At 34.7% G+C, this 19,509-nt stretch overlaps 1 protein-coding gene across 1 annotated transcript in view; it reads right to left on the reverse strand.

Moving 5' to 3' along the window:
* The window catches only part of LOC150107421 (transcription initiation factor TFIID subunit 1-like), a 688,572-nt gene that overhangs the window by 140,809 nt on the left and 528,254 nt on the right, over positions 1-19,509 (reverse strand). The window contains exons 28-29 of the mRNA XM_090391849.1: positions 18,334-18,460; positions 5,868-5,958 (exon numbers count right to left, since the gene is read on the reverse strand). Coding sequence (XP_090247975.1) covers positions 5,868-5,958; positions 18,334-18,460 — 218 coding nt within the window. The remainder of the gene's footprint in view (positions 1-5,867; positions 5,959-18,333; positions 18,461-19,509) is intronic.

The raw sequence follows: 19,509 nt of genomic DNA on the forward strand, positions 1-19,509 counted from the left end.
GAAAACATTGTTTCAGCCAGAGAGGCATGTGGTCAAGTTATCTGCAAAGAAAGAAAAACAGAACTCCATGGTAGGTCAGGAAATTAAAGAGACAGTCCAAGTAAAGAAGAAGACATATCAAAAGTTACTGCCAAATAAGTCGGAATGTGCTCTGAAAAAAGAAAAGTAGTGTATGGGAAGACTTTGGTAAGAACAGAGAATAAATATCAGGAAAATGGTAAAATATTTCGGAGGCTATTGGAAAAAACTTAGATCTGCACAAGGAATCAATAATGATACATGAAAACTGAACATAAAGATATTCTAGATGTCTGGAATAATTAGTCTGAAAGCTTGCTAAATGAAACAAGAAGCAACAGCACTAAGAGAAATGTAATCTGAAGTATACATCAATACTTGAAGGAGAAAGGACCATCAAAATTCTGAAATGGGGAAAGGAAGATAATATCTGATCAGAAATGCTCAAATATGCAGGAATACAAGTTTTGCAGTGTCTAGACTGAATAATTCAGAAGACCTGGTCAGAGGATCGAATTGCAAATGACTGGAGTTGAGTGCTCATAGTACCCATCTATCAAAAAAAAAAAAAAAAAGGGGAGGGAGGGGATAAAGCTGAAAGCAAGAATTACAGAGGTATTTCCCAATAAATGTTCCTGGTGAGATTTGTGCAAGTGTACCCAAGAAATAGTTAAGAAAATTGTGGAAGGGAAGCTTGGAGAAGAACAAACTGAGTTCAGGCAAAACAGAGGGTGTCAGCATCAGAATTTCACTTAAAGCAAATTATTTAAAAAATCAATGGGAATATAAAAATGCATCTGTATTTAAGTTTTGTAGAAAAGACATATGAGAAGGTGCCAAGAGAAAAGTTGTTCAAAATGCTATAGTGTAAATTGACATTATATAGAGAAATATATAGTCCATATTTATGTAATAGTCCGCATGGTTAGCCTAGTGGCTGTGTGCTTTGCAACCATATGCCTGGGGAAGGAGTGTCCTAGGTTCAATTCCCGTCAGTGACGTGAAGAGCTGAAGGATCTTCCTCAGCCATAGCCAAGTTAGCCAGTCTTGGGCATGGACAGTAGGATTTTTTCCTCAGTTTATCCTGGGGTTTTTCATCCCGTAAAGCAGGCAAACAGGCCTTGAGAACTCAACACTATGGACAGAGGATACACCGGGGTGTATGGCTGACTACCTTATCATGTGATGTTTGAGGTCGATGATTAATAAACCGTCAACACTGCAAGGTAAAAGAAGGAAAAAGGAAGATGAGATGAGATATTTATGTAAGTCATCAGTTAGAATTGAAAGAGCTACAGGAAGATGGCTTGATATTCGATCAGGTATGATACAAGGATATACATTATCTCCACTGTTATTCGTCACCTTTTATGGATGAAATTATGAAGCGACATTAACCTGATATCAAAATTGAATATGTTAATCTCATCTCTCTACTTTATGCAGATGTTATACCCCTAAAAATCAACTACACATTCTGCACAATTCTCTAACTAAATTGAGTAACTGCTGTAATAAATTTGGTATGAAAATCCAATAAAAACAAAGATTACATAAATAGGCAGGAACCCTGAAAACATCAGCTATGTTGAGAATGGAGAACCTATCAACCAAGTTTTAGCTATTTAGGCTCAATTTTTAGTGAATTCAATTAAATATAGAAATAGACAAAAGAATTAGCAAAAGTTCGTATGGCAGGAAATCAACTGAATACATTTATATGAAATAAGAGAAATTAGTCAAAACACTAAACTAGTTGTATACAAGACAGAGTCCAAACCCAATTTTTACCTTGCGGATGTGAGAGCCAAGTTAGAAATTAAACACTTAATCAAAGATTGGAGACCACAGATATGAGCATTCAGAGAAAGATTACTGGTAAGAACCGATGGCGCCAATGGTGTCTTATTAAAAATGAGGATATTAAGAAAGAATTTGCCATTGTTAGCATTCACGAATGCATTAGTAGAGCTAATCTAAGGTGGGGTAGTCATTTAAACAGAATGGGAGAAGAAACAATAGCAAAACATATGATAAAGAGCCAAGAGGCTATTTTTCCAGCAGCGTATTTTTCCAGAGGCTATTTTTCTTTTTAATGTTGCGTTTTTTAGTGTTTAAATGTTCTGGACATCCCTATTCCAGTAACATGTAAAATGTAACATCCCTATTCCAGAACATTTAAACACTAAAAAACGCAACATTAAAAAGAAAAATCGTATACAAAGCACAGGAAAAACGGAAATAGCTGTTCACGCCCTTGAACAAAAACACACCCCGCAGATAGACAAGGCCATCATAATAGACAGACAAGACAATGAAACAATGCTCAGAATATCGGAAACAATAGCTATAAAGTGTGACGCGAACTCGATCAACGTACACAGGCCCTACATAATCTCCGAGGTTTGGAAGCTTCACAACATTAAATTGAGGTCACAATCCCGACCAATAGGAGACAACACAAACACCTCTGAAGCACCCACCCGACCTGACATAGCTTCCACTTTCCCAATATGTTCCGATGATGACCACGAATAGTCGAAACGGTCCACACCCCGTCAACCACCTTTCCCCTTCCCCCTCCTTATTTTAAAAAATTAACCCTTTCACTTTTTCCCCACCCTATATAAAAGTATATGTACTATATATTACGAAAAAAACCCAGGTTTTTTCTAACTTATTCTACCAAACTGCCTACCCCCCCCCCCTCCACACCACACACACACTCTGCAGTTCTCGACATCGCAGACAGAGGAAAAGCCACAACACCCAGAAAAAGGTATGTGCAATTTCTATTCCTTAAGCTACATATACTTTTTAGTACATCTACACTCATAATGCCCTAAGAACCCATGAGTAAATAGCCAATGACATTTAAACAGGGGCACTCCTAAACTGAAGCAGGCAATATAGCTGTATTATAATAGTTTATAATGAGGAGTAACATGGGAGTTTTCCCAGAAATAATATACATATATTAGAAACAATATTGACATTTGATGATGAAAATGTTCGCAAATGAAAACCTGATTTGGAGATTCCATAGCAAACTGTGAAGAAAGCAGATTCAGCCAGGGAGGAAGCATGTGGTAAAAGTTGTTTACAAGAGGAAAAAAAAAATTCATTGCAATTTTTTTTCCCCTTCTGGGAAGAAAACACTCTTCCACATTCATATCAGACTGGTTAACATACTATCAACTGAGAAGCAGTTATAAAGATTCTTCATACCCTAGATAGGATCTGAATCCAGGCCTGTCAACAAAGTCAATGTTACTATTGACTGAGCTATGAAAGCTTTGTTAAGAAATATGTGTTTAGGACAGTTAAAAGAAACAAACAATACCCTCCTCACTTGCCTTCCAGCTAGCAGGGTATCAAGATAAAGAAGGAAAGAAAGACAGGGTAAGTTCAAAGTATAGTACGAAAAACACTGAAGTGGTTGCAAACACCTAATTCAATTCTTGTCAATGACATGAGAGGATACAGATGGTAAAGGATAAAATATTTATAGATAATAAATTTTTTTTTTAAATACTGAAGTCATCTTCAGTTGACAAAGCTTAGCCAATCTCATACAGAGGTAGAAGAATTGGTCCTTTTCTGAAACTTGTGTTTTTCATCATGCAGATCCTAAGAAGAGTAGGATAACATGATCAGTAATCATGTCAAGGAAGCACAATATTTAAAGTGGCTTTAGTGCAGAGAATAAATCATGTTGATGAGCTGAACCTGGAAGATGCAGAACCTGAGATTAGCAGTTCAAGAACTACGTGCAACAAGTGGGTATCCCCACCTTCCTCCCCCTTACAAAATACAAACCACCCTATTTAAAAAAAAAAAAAAAAAAAAAGAATGAGAAATGATCCATCTTTCGGAATACAATTCCCACCATGATTTCACCATCAATCAGCCAGCCACCTAATTCAGCATTCATAATCTAAGTATCAAACTAAAATAGAAGTTATCAGTATAAATAATTTTGCTAATTCAATCTGAAACAAAAAACCAAAACTGAAATGCATGAACATATTTTGGTATATAATCCTAAATACCAAAATTTATTACATATAATTTTGATATGCTTTTGCCTTCAAATTTAGTAACATCAGAGGATGAGTCTCAATAGATCGCAGTATGGCAGATGCTCTTCTAAGCATGGCAACAGACCTGATGATAAAGATTACAGGTTCGGACACTTGGTACATGTGCTTGGTTGAATGACCAGTGGTGCGAAGCTACCATCCGTGGGATTATGACTGAATGCCTCTAAGTCAGAATCCAGTCTAGCCACTGCAACAATACCGTTCGTGCCTCGCGCATTAAAAGGCAGTGCTAGCCGGAGTTGCTTTCGTACTGTCACGGTGCAATCGCTCTGGCGATGAGGCCACAAGAATGGAAGCATCAATGCAGCCGTTGAGATTATGCAGCATTGCTTCCTACACACCACCATTCAGGTGTGATGTGCGGGCATCAAATCATCCGCAGATGACCTAGGTACTGGTCTGGGTGTCAGGCTTAGAAGAACAGCCACCATACCACAATCTATTGAGACTCATCTTCAGATATTTAGTGACAAGCTAGTAAGAGAAAGATAATGTTAAGAAATAACATGCCTAGTTGGCTTGGTCGTTAGTGTTTCTGCTTTCCAACTAATGGGCTATAGGCCTCAAATCCCATCATGGGCATGAAATTTGTGATTGCTTTTAGATGGGAGATGAATTTCATTGCCTGGCATGAGACAACCACCCTGCTTACCAGAGGCTAGAAAAAGTTCTTTGTTTGGTCTCTAGAGCAGGGTTTCCAGATTATGTAAAAAATAAAATAAAACAAAAAATATATAAAATCAATAAAAATAGAAAAAAAAAACCCTTAGCCTATCTACAGAACTAATGCACTATGGGTTTATAATCTTTAGTGTAGGTGGGAACTAGATAAATCAGCACAAGAGATAAAGCTAAAAATTAATCAACAAAAAACAATGATTAATACCAGACACAATCAGTTAATTGATACAAGTGTGAAAATTGGGAAGAACATTGAAATAGAAAAAGTGGAACAATTTAAATATTTAGAGTAATGATCATTAGCCAACCAAATGAGATGGAAGTGCAGAATTGAATAAAGAGAGGTAATCAGGTTTTCTATTCTCTCTCTCAAAAGTTCAAAATATACTCATTAGAAGACTAAAGTGAAAATATATAAATTGATAATTCATCCAGTTGTTTTCTATGGATGCAAAATCTGGATATTTATGGTAAGAGTGGAGAATTTGATTTCAGCTTTTGAAATAAAAATCATTAAAAAAACGTTTGTACTAGTGAATTATAATTGTCTCTGGAGAATCAGATACAACCATGAGTTACATCACCCTTATAAAAACTCACAATATCCAGTAAAATCAAGCTCAAAAAAGTTGCAGTGGGCAAGACAAGTTTTTCATATGGAAAATGACAATATTCTTAAGAAGACAATAAACAGTAAAATTATTGGTAAAAGACCAAAAGGAAAACCTAGAACAAGTGGATATCATTAGTCAAGATAGCAACATCATATTACAAACTGGAAAAGTAATTGTCAGGCAGACAGGATTCGAAGTAACAAATCCAAGCCAAGGCTTGAACTGGGCTGCAGAACTATAAGAAAAAAAAGAATGGGTGGGAGTCACATAAAATAAAAGTGCATTATGCACACACACACACACACACACGGTTATCTATTATCAATTTGGCTACATTAGTCTAATACAGCCAAAATGCATCTTAAAAACTTCATATAGTTTTTGCAATATTATTTACTTTATTTGGATTTATTCAAAATTTCTTTTTATTCTAAAAATACTTTTAACATACCTTTATCCCTTTTCTTTCTCTCATCATGATTTGCTTCCATAATTAATTTCTGAAGTTCTTTCCTTTCCGCCTCCTCGCGTTCATGAGAAAGCTGCATATAAAAAATAACTGTTAGGCAGCTCATGCATGCATACACACAAACAAAATCTGAACTTTACATATAGATATTATGGAGATAGTTTTTAATAGTAAAAAAAGTATATGATGTAATGGTACATGGGAGGGGGGGGGAATAAATAACTAAACAGTAAGTTTATTAAAAACTTGTATCTAATAGCAAGCAGTATTTCTCTTTGGTTATCAAAGTAGCCTCACCTTGTAAATATCAATAAGTGACAAAAAAAAAAAAGTGTTACACAAAGATGACAGCCTAAGTATATTCAATTCCATTTTGCACATGAACTCAAAATAGACTGATATATTCCTACTAGCGCATCCTAGAGATGTTTAACTGGTTAAGATAGTGGATGGACATGCTAATGAAATAAGATTAATTCCCTTAGTCTTACAACCATTCTGGAACTATTCACAAGCATTATCATTCACCTAGAAGCAACTAGATGGATAAACTGTGAGCACAAAAGGGATGCATGCACCTAGTAAGTCATAATCTTCAAGTAAGTTTTGGCATTTAGCTCTATCTCCATCAATAAAGGACCTAATGAGAAGTACTAAGAAAACAATTATACAAAAACAGTTCTGCCATCAGGTACAATGAGTCTAGTGATTCATGTTCTTTCAATTTTCAACTGTCTAGTATATATGTATATATATATATATTCTTTTATATATGTTTTTTAAAAAATTAAATGATTTGATACTGAGGGATAAAAGTAAAATATAGGTTATTAGCACAACTAGTTTTGTCTTTTAACAAACTTCTTCAGGTGCACAAAAGATGAAACTAGTTGTACTAATAAACTATATTTTACTTTTATCCCTTGGTATCCAGTCATTGAATTTTTAAAAAAAACATGTCTCTCCACCGGGTAAACCAGTCTCGCCACATCTTTTATATATATATCCTATTTGCCATGAAGTTTTAAGTTTTTAATAGGAGAAATCCTTAATCTCCAGTCTAAGTTATCATCCAAAGCAAGAAAGGAGTGGAAGGACCATGCTATTAATTCAGGTGATCTCATTCTCCATCGAAGATTATCAGGATAAAAAAAAAAAATTAATAAATAAACTTCTTTGATGGAGAATGTCATCACTTGAACTTGTTCTGCCTGCTATGGCACAGATGACTAAATCTGTCAAGTTTTAGGTCCCTATAATTGCTACTTAGAGCTGAATCAAAATGATGTTAAAATGACAAGAAATGACAGTTATTACTTATATGTTACTCATTTATTACTTATATGACACATTACTTATATGTGTGATTGTCTGTGAAAATACTAGTGGTGGTGGTTGGCAGTAGATGGCATTGGTGTAGATGAAGGTAGTTGCGGTTGGTGGAGTGATGGAGAATGAGAGTTGTAGAGTAGGTGCCCTCCCTCGATGAGTCTTTCGACTCCCTGAAGGTGTTATGTAATAATAATAATAATGTTTATTCCTATAAATATACAAGATTATTCAAATATTTTTTTTAAAAAACCGGACAAGACTAAATTTCTTGCACTCAGTACATAGTCCTCCAAAAAATGAACATCTTACACACACAAGCTGATTCTTTACATTTTCCACAGTTCAATTTTAAGCCCAAAGATAAGTCCTGCACTATAGAAATATCATATTTATAGAAAGTTAATATTAACTGAATGGGTAAAATTTATTATGCATTAAAACATTTTAAGCCAAAATAAACATTGATAAGCCAAATCTTATTACAAGAAACATTAGGACAATAAGTGACAGCTCCAGTTCTAAGATGATATTAATGAATCTGCTAGTTTTATTCAGTAAAAGAATTCAAAAGGACCTAGAAAAGAGCCTAGAAAATTTGAAAGTTATATCCAGTTAAATAAACATTAGACTTCTTTGAAAATTGTAAAAAAATTGTCACATAATTTGCATAATTCTGACCAAACTTCGTTGTTACATTGGTGAAGGCCTACTGAGAAATTTAGCCCTAAATGGAATAAAATAAAAGAGACTTGGGGGAAAGGAAGGAGGACTTCTGCAGATACCCAAAAAAGGTCACATCAGTTGAACAATTTCAGAAAAATCTGAAACAGCTGTTTCTCACACTGCTTAAGGTGCTCTAAAATTCACTCCTCCAAATGAACTAAAATGAAAAGAGCAGGAAGATCTTATGCAAACACATCCTCTACAATGTATAATGTTTAATGAATTTTGATCAAATTTGGTATAATGTTGTTTATAGCACTGCTTTCTATAAATCACACTGCCACTGATTTTGAGCTAAATGTTAATGTTTTAATATCGCTGTTTCATACACTGCTTAAAAATTCCGTCAAAGCAGAATAAAATGAAGAAGTGAACTTCCTACACACACACAGCTCCTTCATTTTAGCCTTATTGGGCACTCTTTCAGAGGAAACCTTAGGTAATATGGAAAATAGATATATTCTAATTTGGTCAAAATCAGTTGGCAGGGTGATCCATAAAGATGTCATTCATCTATAAAGATAGAAGTCATGTGATTTACTGATTTCAAAAATATGGAACATAGTTGATCACAATGTAGAAAGTCTCCTGAGAAATCAGGTCTAATCAGACCAAAATGGGAGTGAATGCAGATGGTTTACTTAAAACACTTTATTCAACTGAATTTAGCATTTTCCTATTCTCCTTTCAAAAAAAAAAATATATATATATATAATATCATAAAAAATCTAATATGTAAAAATGTGAGCCAGGTATCAAGGAAGCAGAAGGTTGGCTGCAGTTTAGAAGCAGCTATTTGACCGATATCGTATTTTCACTGTTGACTTGAAAACATAAATTCTTGCCTCCAAACCTGAAATTTAAGCAATGCCACAGTAGATGATTTATTAAAAATAATGATACTAAAATGACAGCTTCCAAATTTCTGCAACCTTATCCTCAGAATTTGGGTCACTTTTTTTTGCATGCAATGTGACAACAACATGAAAGCCTAAAAAGGGATACAGCCACGAGTCTCACTATAACTAACATCATGTAACGAATATCCCAACCAAAGCACTTTAAACATGCAATTTAAGGAAATTTATAACCATGCTATAAAAAATAATTTTCCTAGGGTCTTCCAGGTTTTCTATAGTGAAAGTCAGGCAGGCCAGATTTTGGTTGAGGACTGGTGATGATGCAGGAAAAATTGTAGATTCTGTACAGTGAGATATACTGATTGGAAAGAAATTAATGAACATCCCATTGGAATGGTGCATTGTGCTATGTAATGAGTCATACTTGGACATAGATGGACATAGTTGCATTGACTAGAGGAATATGATGCTCCCGGTCAATGCAACTATGTCCAAGTGAAATGGCTGGGAGAAGGGAGCTCAAGGATTATGAAAGATGCGTTTAGGATGCGTTTTTCAGGACTATCTGTTTGGTAAATTGTTGACAAATTGAGCCATCCCAGGTCAACAATCAGTGATAACACACTGAGATGAAAGTGCAGGGAGTCGACTAATAGTGCGACTTAGGGTGGATAATCCACCACACTCACCGAATATGACCATAAGGTGTTACGAAGATTAATATGTAAAAACTGTCATTCATCAGCCGACATATTGAATGCAGAGTTACAGACATCGACTGGAACACGAATCATTCAGAAACATTCAGAACCAAGCTCACAACATGGGTTTCCATGGTAGGACTACAATATGCAAGCCCAATATTACCTGAACCAACGTGATTTTCAGTGGTGCAAAGAACATGTAAAGTTGGACATGAAAGCTTGGAAAGCTGTGTTATGCAGCAATGAATCATACTCTACCGCTACCAAGCAGATGGACAGGTGTGGTGGTCTTTTACCAGAGTGCATAACCCCAACTATCAAATTCATAGGCGATGGTAGTGGTATCTTCCTGTTTTTTTATGATTTAGTCTGGGACTTCTGTTTTAGGTGTCACAAACACTGAATTCTAAGATGTACCTGAACATTCTGGACAATGCAATGCTTCCAACTTTGTGGTGTTTCTATGAAACTGACTATTGTGTCTTTCAGCAAGGCATCGTATCATAAGACTGCTACTGTAACTGCACAGTTTGCGGGCATAAATGTCACCACACTTCATGGCCTCTACAGAGCCCTGATCTCAAACATATTGAACATCTGTGGATCAGTGGTGCACTCAGGATTTAATCTTGGAGGGGTGGGGGACGAGTTAAGTATACGATTTGAGAATACCCACTATGCATTGCATACGAGCTATGACTGAGCATCTGCAGTAATCGCCAATACATGATACCCACGATCTCCTTTGGCCCGGCTCGGACAAACAAAGTAGCGCTCGGTCTGATGAAGCAATACTTCGTTCGCCTCGCGTTCAACAGTGGCCATGATTCCCGAGAGCTATAGGGTATTCCAACACCTTATGTGATGGCTAATTCATAAGTAGTATAGAAATAGAAGACACGACACAATATAAATTTAAAAAAAAACATTTTAATTAGGAAAAGATTTTTGGAAAATTTTCTAGTGTTTTTTTCCTTTTTCTTTTTCTTTTTTTTTTTTTGGAAAGGGGGGGGGGGGCTTGGCCCCCTCCCTGAGTGCGGCACTGCTGTGGATGAACTGGAGTGTTGGGTGCGGTCAAGTGATGTCTGCCCCACAACAGTCCAGGACCTCATTACTGCCTACAGGAAGAATGGTCCAAAATTCCCATTGATCACTATCGTACACTTGTGGAGAGTATGCCCATATGTTGCAGTAATTGCAGCAAAAGAAAGTCCTACATCTTATTAAGGAGGGCGCCATGGACTGTTTGTTCCTCACATTATGGTGTCTGCTGACTTCCTTCCAAGCAGTGCCTATGTGTGTGGGTAGGATTCATTCCCCTCCCCCCCCTCTTCATATGGAGAAATTTTTGCGTTTAACAAACAGGAACACCTTGACTCTTCTACTGTATAGTCCCAGCCATATATAACTGACAGATAACAGAAATGGTGGAGAGTATCCAGTATCAAAGCAGCTCATTCTTGTGGTTTTGTGTCTATGATCTCTGTAACAGGGCATTGAAAGAATGGCAAGTAGTTCATCTCAGAAGTGAGTTTCCTGTTACCCTTGCTTTGAAAGTCATCATTCACAAATCAGGGTATAGTCATGCTATCAAAAGTCCTTCTTAATACTGCTAATAAGAATGTTGCTCTTCATTAATTACAAATATGCTGTTCTATCTACTCTCATATGTTATCAATCAAAAATTATACTAGATCTATTATTTTAGGCATAACCTTTAAGGCTGTAAAATATGAAACAGTCCAGACTGCTTTTGGAACAGTGACTGAAGAAAGAATAGAAAATGAGCAGAAAATGTTTCTCTGAGCAACATAATATTCATGTTATTAAAGGAGTATTAATATTGGAAATGGAGTGCTTAAGAGTCAAAGCTGTCTAACTGAGAGGAGACCCCCACACAGCCTTTAAAGGATTGCAGAAAATCGCCCAAGGTTCTGACCTAATGTCCAATTCTCACCTTCTCATGGTGGACCCTGTTAGGTATCTACCTGGATACTGAACGAACAAGGATGGGCTGGCAATTTGGGATTTAGCTGACCAAATTGTATTCTTATTGGCTTAAGTTTAACCACAATATAAAATGATGGTACAACATGACGAATTTCATGCAGGCTGGGAGGTTGCCAGGTTCAACAAGGGACCCTGTTGTTTTTGCCAGAGAATCAGGGTGAATAGCAAAAAGTCAACTACTGGAACAAATCCTGAAACACATCCCAACTCAACATCAACAAATATCGGTACTATCAACATAAGAAGCCTAAATAGCAAAGAAATGGAGCTAGCTGAGGAATTGAATAAATACCGGATCGACATAATAGGAGTAACTGAAACAAAAAAAAAAAAAGACAAAAACAGGTGAGATCTTTCTGAGCAATAAATACAAAATGTTATATTCAGGCAATGACAATCAAGGAAAAGGAGTAGTCATAGTAATCAACACTGAATACAAGGCTAATCTTCTTGAATGGTTAGCAATATCAAGTAGAGTGATGTGGGCAAATATCAGAATGGGAAACTGGACAATAAGACTTATTTATGCTTATAGTCCCACAGGAGGTTCTGCTAAGGTAGAAGTGGAGGAATTTTTGGATGCTGTTGATTTTTGATTCTGTTGTCTATTTCTCTACTGTGTATTCCTGGTAAGATTTATGCAAGTATACTTGAGAAACAGTTGAGAAGGATTGTGAAGGGAAGCTTTTACAATCCTTCTCAACTGTTTATAATCATGCTATCAAAAGTCCTTAATACTGCTAATAAGAATGTTGCTCTTCATTAATTACAAATATGTTGTTCTATATACTCTCATATGTTATCAATCAAACATTACACTAGATCTGTTATTTTAGGTATAACCTTTAAGGCTGTAAAATTTTAACTTATGGATCTGAGAGGAGGTGAAGAAGAAGTTGGAGTAAGGCCAGAGGCTATCAGGATCAGATTTTCATTTTACAACAAATAGTTGAAAAATTATGGGAATATAACAAAGATCTGTATTTAAGTTTTGTAGACCTGGAAAAGGCATATGACAAGGTGCCAAGGGAGAAGCTATTCAATATGCTACAGTTATATGGTGTCGATAGAGCATTATATCAAGCAATACTTAGTCTTTATTTGAGTTGTAAGTCAGCAGCTAAAATTAAAGGACGTACAGGAAGATGGTTTAATGTTAAATCTCGTGTCAGACAAGGATGTACATTATCCCCTCTCTTATTATCTATATGGATCACATTATGAAGGAAAGTGGTATTAAACCTGATAACAAAATTGGAGATGTTAATATCAGTTCTTTGCTTTATGCAGATGATGTTATACTTCTAAATAAATCTGCTACATGTCTGTAAGATCCCCTGACTAAATTGAATAACTGTTGTAATAGATATGGTATGAAGATCAACAATAACAAAACAATGAAAATAAGAAGATGCAATGAAAATATCAACTGCATTGTGAATGGAGAACCTATAGAACAAGTAAAATATTTTAGCTACTTGAGCATGATTTTTAATGAAGATGGTAAATTAAATATGATGAAAATAGACAACAGAATGACAAAACTGTTTGGTAGGAAGTCAACTGAATAAATTTATATGGAATATGAGAGAAATTAGTCAAAACACTAAATTAGCTGTATACAAGACAGTGGTCAAACCAATGTTAACTTATGGATCTGAGAGCCAGGTTAGAATGAAACACTTGACCATAGACTAGAGACCACAGATATGACTGAGAAAGATTAGTGGCATGAACAGATGGTAACAATGACGATATCATATTTAAAATGAGGACATTAGAAAGAACGTGATATTGTTGGCATCCAGGAATGCGTTAGCAGAGTTAATTTCAGATGGTATGGTCACTTAAATGGAATGACAGGGGAAAGATTAGCAAAACTCTGCCAGGTTGGCAGGAAAAAGATGCAGAGGAAGACCAAGATAAAGGTGGATTGATCTAGTAAAAAGTGCCTTAGAAGATAGAAATATAAGATCTGATAATGCTGGAGTCATGAGAGGTAACAGATTGATTTGGAGGAAAATTGTAGATAGGATGTTAGTAATGATGCAAGTTTTTCATGTTGTACTATCATATCCTGTGCACCTCTTAGGTCACATGTCAGGAATTTGATGATGATGATGACAATAATATTAGAAACAGGAATATTGAACTTTTAAAAAATTTATCATTGCATTATAGATATGTTGATCACTAGTCTTACTGATGTTAAGTTCTGAATGAAACTTGAATTAAAGTAATTTACGTTTTATACAGACTTAACATGGGCCTTACACTTTGGAAATAAATATTGATATATCAGACTTACTGAGCACTTGTAAATTAACCAAATGTTACTAAAATGTTACTAAAAGGGCATGCAGTGCCGAAAATCGGGCCTTGCTCCTGTTCTCTGGTTCCTGTGCTCTCAGATGGATTCGTAGGTTCTGGATCTCGTATGTCAGGTGGTCGTGCTGAAGTGTGTGGAGCCTCCATGTGGTATCCCCTTCGTTCGACGAGGTTTCGAGACAATGACTCGAAAGTCTACAAGTCAGAGGTCAGCCCAGCAGACAAAAAGCACAAATGCTTGCAGAGATATCCTGATGTAAAATGCAGAGAGAATCTGTGAAGAATATCTGAGAATATGTAGAGTGAACTTGAAATCAAAGGTGAATATCTAGACGAAATTAGTGATGAGGCCAAGTAGCAACCCATCAATTGGTAATGTACAGTTTATGCTCTCTTACAAGTGAAATTGTTTAACAAGAATGTATGTGAATACTAGGAAAGACTCTAGAATTTGTTTCATTATTTTGAGTAAAATTGAGAATTCTGTATAGGATATAGTGAAACAGCCTGTGGTGTCTAGAATGTAATTCCTAAATGATAGAGACATAATAAGTGTTCTGAGTGAGATAATTTTGTTGAGAGTATGTGGAACAAAATTGAATAAGTCTGTTATATAATGTACATAGAATTGATGGTTAAGAGTGATATATCTAGCGTATAATTAGATATCATGAGTGAGATTCTTTGAATGCATTCCATGAGAGAGATTGAGAAATTGTAAACTAAGTGCTCGTTCATTATCTATTTTAGAATGTTTATTCAGTTTAGTACTATAAAGTGTATAATATTTCTTTTGAATTAAATGTTTTGTTTTAAGAGTAAATGCTGCCTGGCCTGAATTTTGTTCTATTCCACTTGCTCATTAAATTTACGAACCATAGCGGGAGGTTAGATAATAGATAGGCTACGCCACCCCGAATCCTAGCTTTATTAATCTAGGATTCGGGGTGGTGCAGATAAAAAATAAATTTTTTCTGAATCTAGAATTAGAACCAGTGCTGAGACAAAGGAATAGGTATCTACCATTAGTAATTCCTTTATCCCACAAACCAATAGCTTCACTCTTGTTAGAAGTTCAGCCTGGAGATTATTTTGAGTTAAGTAAAACAAAAGTTATAACAGAGAAAAATATAGATGAAGAAATTATAAACTGACTAAAAGGGAATTTAAAATATTGTAGAGAAAGGTATTACACAGGAAAGATTTTACAATTTTACAATGGCCGGTAGGATTTTGATTTAAGAAGGTTTAAGTATGAAGGAGATAAGAATAAGTAAAGTAATAAAAGATAATAAGACATATAAAAAGACCAAGATAATAGATATAACACTGAGCACATATTTTATTACCACCATTAAATGAAAATGTCTGCTAGTATTATCAGCACTTCCTCCACTATATATAATCTATGTGCTTATGTTTATTAATTACACTGTCCAACACAATTTTAGCTGACTTTTATATGAGACTTGTTTTTTACTAATTTGGGTGTGCTGATTTCAAATATCAAACCCATTTTTCTCTATCACATCAGGTTTTTCCTCTTTGGCATTTTCTTTTTGCTAATTTGTAAGTTTTTGATAGTTTTAAGGAAGAAGTACTATTTAGAGGATCGAAAAAAATCAATTTTTTAATATTATTTTCTGAAAGTATATACTTTTAAAAAATCTGTTCTTAACTTTTCATTAAGAAATTCGAAAAAATTCCCGAAGATATAGCCTATTATTCAAAGCGGTGCGCAGATCAGAATCTGAGTGCTCACCGCTCTCGCTTGTTAGTAAACAAATAAATGTGTAAGAACCTGCAACGGCACGTACTAGCGCTTTGAATGCGAGAGAGGCAGATAATAAGATACATAACTACTTAACAATATTCATTAAAAATTACAAGAATATTTATAAAATAACAATTTTACTTACACGAGTTTCAGGGAATAAATTTTTGTTTGTAACAATTTCTGCTCTGTGTTCTGTTTTGGCAATCCCTTTGAATACTCCAACAGTAGTCGCCATCATATGAGAATCCCATCTTGCTTGCTACCGATCTTCCATAGTTTTAAGTCTTGATGAAATCTTTCGCCTTGTTCATCACTTACAGCACCTAAATTCTCGGGAAATCTATCAAGATGACTGTATAGGAAATGAAGCTTTATGCTCATGTTGCAACCTAGGCAGTGGAAATTTTCAAGCATTGTTTCCACTAGATCTTTGTAATTGCACGTTTTGTTTCCCAGAAAATTATTTACAACCATCGTAAATGAAGTCCAGGCCTCTTTCTCAATTTCGTTCATAGAGTTGATGAAATTTGGGTCTCTCATTAAAGTTCTAATTTGCGGTCCATCAAATACACCGGCTTTAATTTTTTCATAACTAAGTCGTGGAAATTTTTCACACATGTATTGGAAACAGTCACTTTGTAAATCTAAAGCTTTAACATACTGCTTCATAAGACCTAGTTTGATGTGTAGAGGTGGAAAAATGATTTTTTCTCTGTCGATTAAAGGTTGATTTATAACATTCTGTTCTCCAACATTTAAGGATATTCTAAGAGGCCAATGTTTCTGACTCCAGTGTTGGTTTCTAGCTCGACTATCCCAGAAGTATAGAAAACAAGGAAACTTTGTATATCCTCTTTGAAAGCCAAGTAAAAAGTTCACCATTTTAAGATCCACACAGATGATCCAGTTATGGTCTGTATATTTTAATGACTTCAGAACCTTTTTAATGTCTTCATATGTTTCCTTTAAGTGGACTGACTAGCCAATAGGAATTGAGCCATATACATTCCCATTGTGTAGTAAGACACACTTGAGACTTCTGCTTGAACTGTCGATAAATAACTGCCACTCATTTGGATGATATTGTACAACACTCATTTCAGTTAGTAGACTTGACACATTGTTACAGTAAACTCGTGTTTAAAATATTGTACAAGATTACTTTCCCTGCTACGATAAAAAGTTATCTTCCTATCTTGTTCCAGTAAGTTTTTTTCATTTAATCTTGAAGCTAACAATTCCGATGATTCCTTTGATAGGCCCAAATCTCTTACTAAGTCATTCAATTCCACTTGAGTAAAACGTTGCGGTCCAGAACTAGAAATTAAATTTTCATTGTCTAAATCAACATCCGGGTCTTGCTCCTCAAGAACATCTGGCATATCCCGATCATGCTCGTTCTCAAGTAAAGGAATTCCTTTATAAATTGGCATGGCTATTTCATTGGAATGAGCAACTGGCCAAATTGCTGAGTCGAGATTTGAATACACAATTTTTTTCTTATTCTTCTTATTATAACCAGAAGTCTGAACTAAACAAAAATAGCAATCATCTACGTGATTTTTCGGTTCACGCCAAATCATCGGAATGCCAAAAGCTAATTTTTGGCATTTTCCCTTGCTCCACTGTTGTAAATTTTCTACACGACTTACACACTTTATTTGGAGCCCATGACTTGTCCTGATCTGCAATTTTTACGTCAAAGTATGCAAAGTACACTTTCTTAACGAAATCTGTGATATTTGTCCTTTGACTGGGAACAGTATAGCTGCCACAAATGTAGCAGAAGGAATCTACACTATTGACATAATTTCAAGTAGTAGACATGATGTATTTTCTTCACTGCCAACTAACGTGTGATTAACAAGACAAAAAAACCAGAGACTTTATTGAAACGTTATAAGCTCATCATACTTTCACGATCGATTAACGATTGACTGATTTCGATCGTTCTTTGTCTGCTATGACGCATATAGCATTCGTTTGTTTTAGGCAGTTGTCATCGCCTACTTTTCATCACCTAAATGTATTAGGTTGGTTATCAGCCTCTTTCGCATTCAAAGCGCCAGTACATACCGTTGCAGGTTCTTACGCATTTATTTGTTTACTAACAAGCGAGAGTGGTGAGTGCTCCGATTCTGATCTGCGCACCGCTTTGAATAATAGGCTATATCTTCGGGAATTTTTTGAATTTCTTGATAAAAAGTTAGGAACAGATTTTTAAAAGTATATACTTTCAGAAAATAATATTAAAAAATCGATTTTTTTGATCCTCTAAATAGTACTGCCTCATTAAAACTATCAAAAACTTACAAATTAGCAAAAAGAAAATGCCATAGAGGGAAAACCTGACGTGATAGAGAAAAGTGGGTTTGATATTTGAAATCAGCGTACCCAAATTAGTAAAAAACAAGTCTCTGATCATAATCAGCAGAAAAAAAAATTTTTTTTTGTTGACCAGTGTTATTAATGAAATATCATATTGAATATCAAATAATGGAATATCATCAAGTGTCAATGATGGGTACATTAACTGATGATATAACTTTGAAACGACATGTATGAAGATACACATATTCTATTTTTTTATGGAAAAAAAAAAGAGAGAGAATTTGTATGAGAATATTTTAAAAATTTAGTCTTCTTTTGTAATATAAAAAATGCCTGAAATAATGATTAAAAATACCTGTGATTGATTTTTAGTTGAAATTTACCTCTAAGCTGGTTTTTTTATTTGATAGCATGTTTTCAATATTTCGACCCATTTCTTCAATATCAGAATCATCTTCAGTACTAGAAAAATCTTCATCTGTTGAAAGAATTTCATCTGAAGCAAGAATCCTAATAAATTTAAAATTTTTGACATTCAAATAACACTGATTTCACTAATATATTAGGAATTCATCAGTACAATATAGCTGACATAAAAAAGTTACAACTTCCCAAGGAAATCAGTAACGCCTAACTGACTTGATACTACAGTGTGACTAATCCATTATATGACTAAGTGATATAAATATATAGTTGAATAAACTTTGTTGGCACATGGTTTAATAGATGAAAGTTTACAAGGCAGTAAACCAGAATTGCATTTACAAGAGATACACAACATTTTATCTTACTTATGTAAGACTTTGTTTTCAGGTGTAGAAAGGAAACCTAACAAAGTAAAAGATCGGTAAGGTGACAACCATTATAATTATATTAAAAATTACATAATTTATTACTTTTCTTTTGGTTTTCTTTTCTACACTTGAAGTCTTATTTAAGTAAGACAAAATGTCAAATGTATTTAATGTTTTGTCTTACTTTAATGAAATTTTTTCATTAAAGTGAAATTCCAGTCTACTGACTTATAAACCGTCACACACAAGTTCATAATGACTGAAGCTGGAATGAGGCAAACATTTTTTTTTTAATTATTCAATATTAACAAGATTATTTTGCCTAAATAAATGGGACTTCTTCAGATGCAAAAGAAACAAAATATAATCAAGTAAACTTACAAACAGTAAAGATTAGCAAGGTAACAACACAATGAGTAATTGATGAGTAACAGCATTAAGTAGAAGCTGCAAAATGTCATGGAAGATATATAAGGAAAATTGTATTAAGCAGACAAATGAGCAATATAAATCACATTTTTGATGGATGTGCATGCACAGTGAAGAAGGCAAAATCAGACTGAGAGAAAATTAGCTGATCAGCAAAAAGAAATCCCAAAGAGTTCTTTCAGTACCTGGCAAACAAAATGAAGAATGATTATGAAAGAATAAGTTTAATGAATGCACTGATAGTAAGGCAGCAACAGTAGAAGAAATAGTTGAATTACTGAGCAATCACTTAGTGAACATGTATCATTATCATTCAAATGAAGATAATACAGTGAT

This window comes from Typopeltis vanoorti, chromosome 4, assembly GCF_054136105.1.
Source record: "Typopeltis vanoorti isolate ZY-2024b chromosome 4, IOZ_Tvanoo_1.0, whole genome shotgun sequence".
NCBI lineage: Eukaryota > Metazoa > Arthropoda > Arachnida > Uropygi > Thelyphonidae > Typopeltis > Typopeltis vanoorti.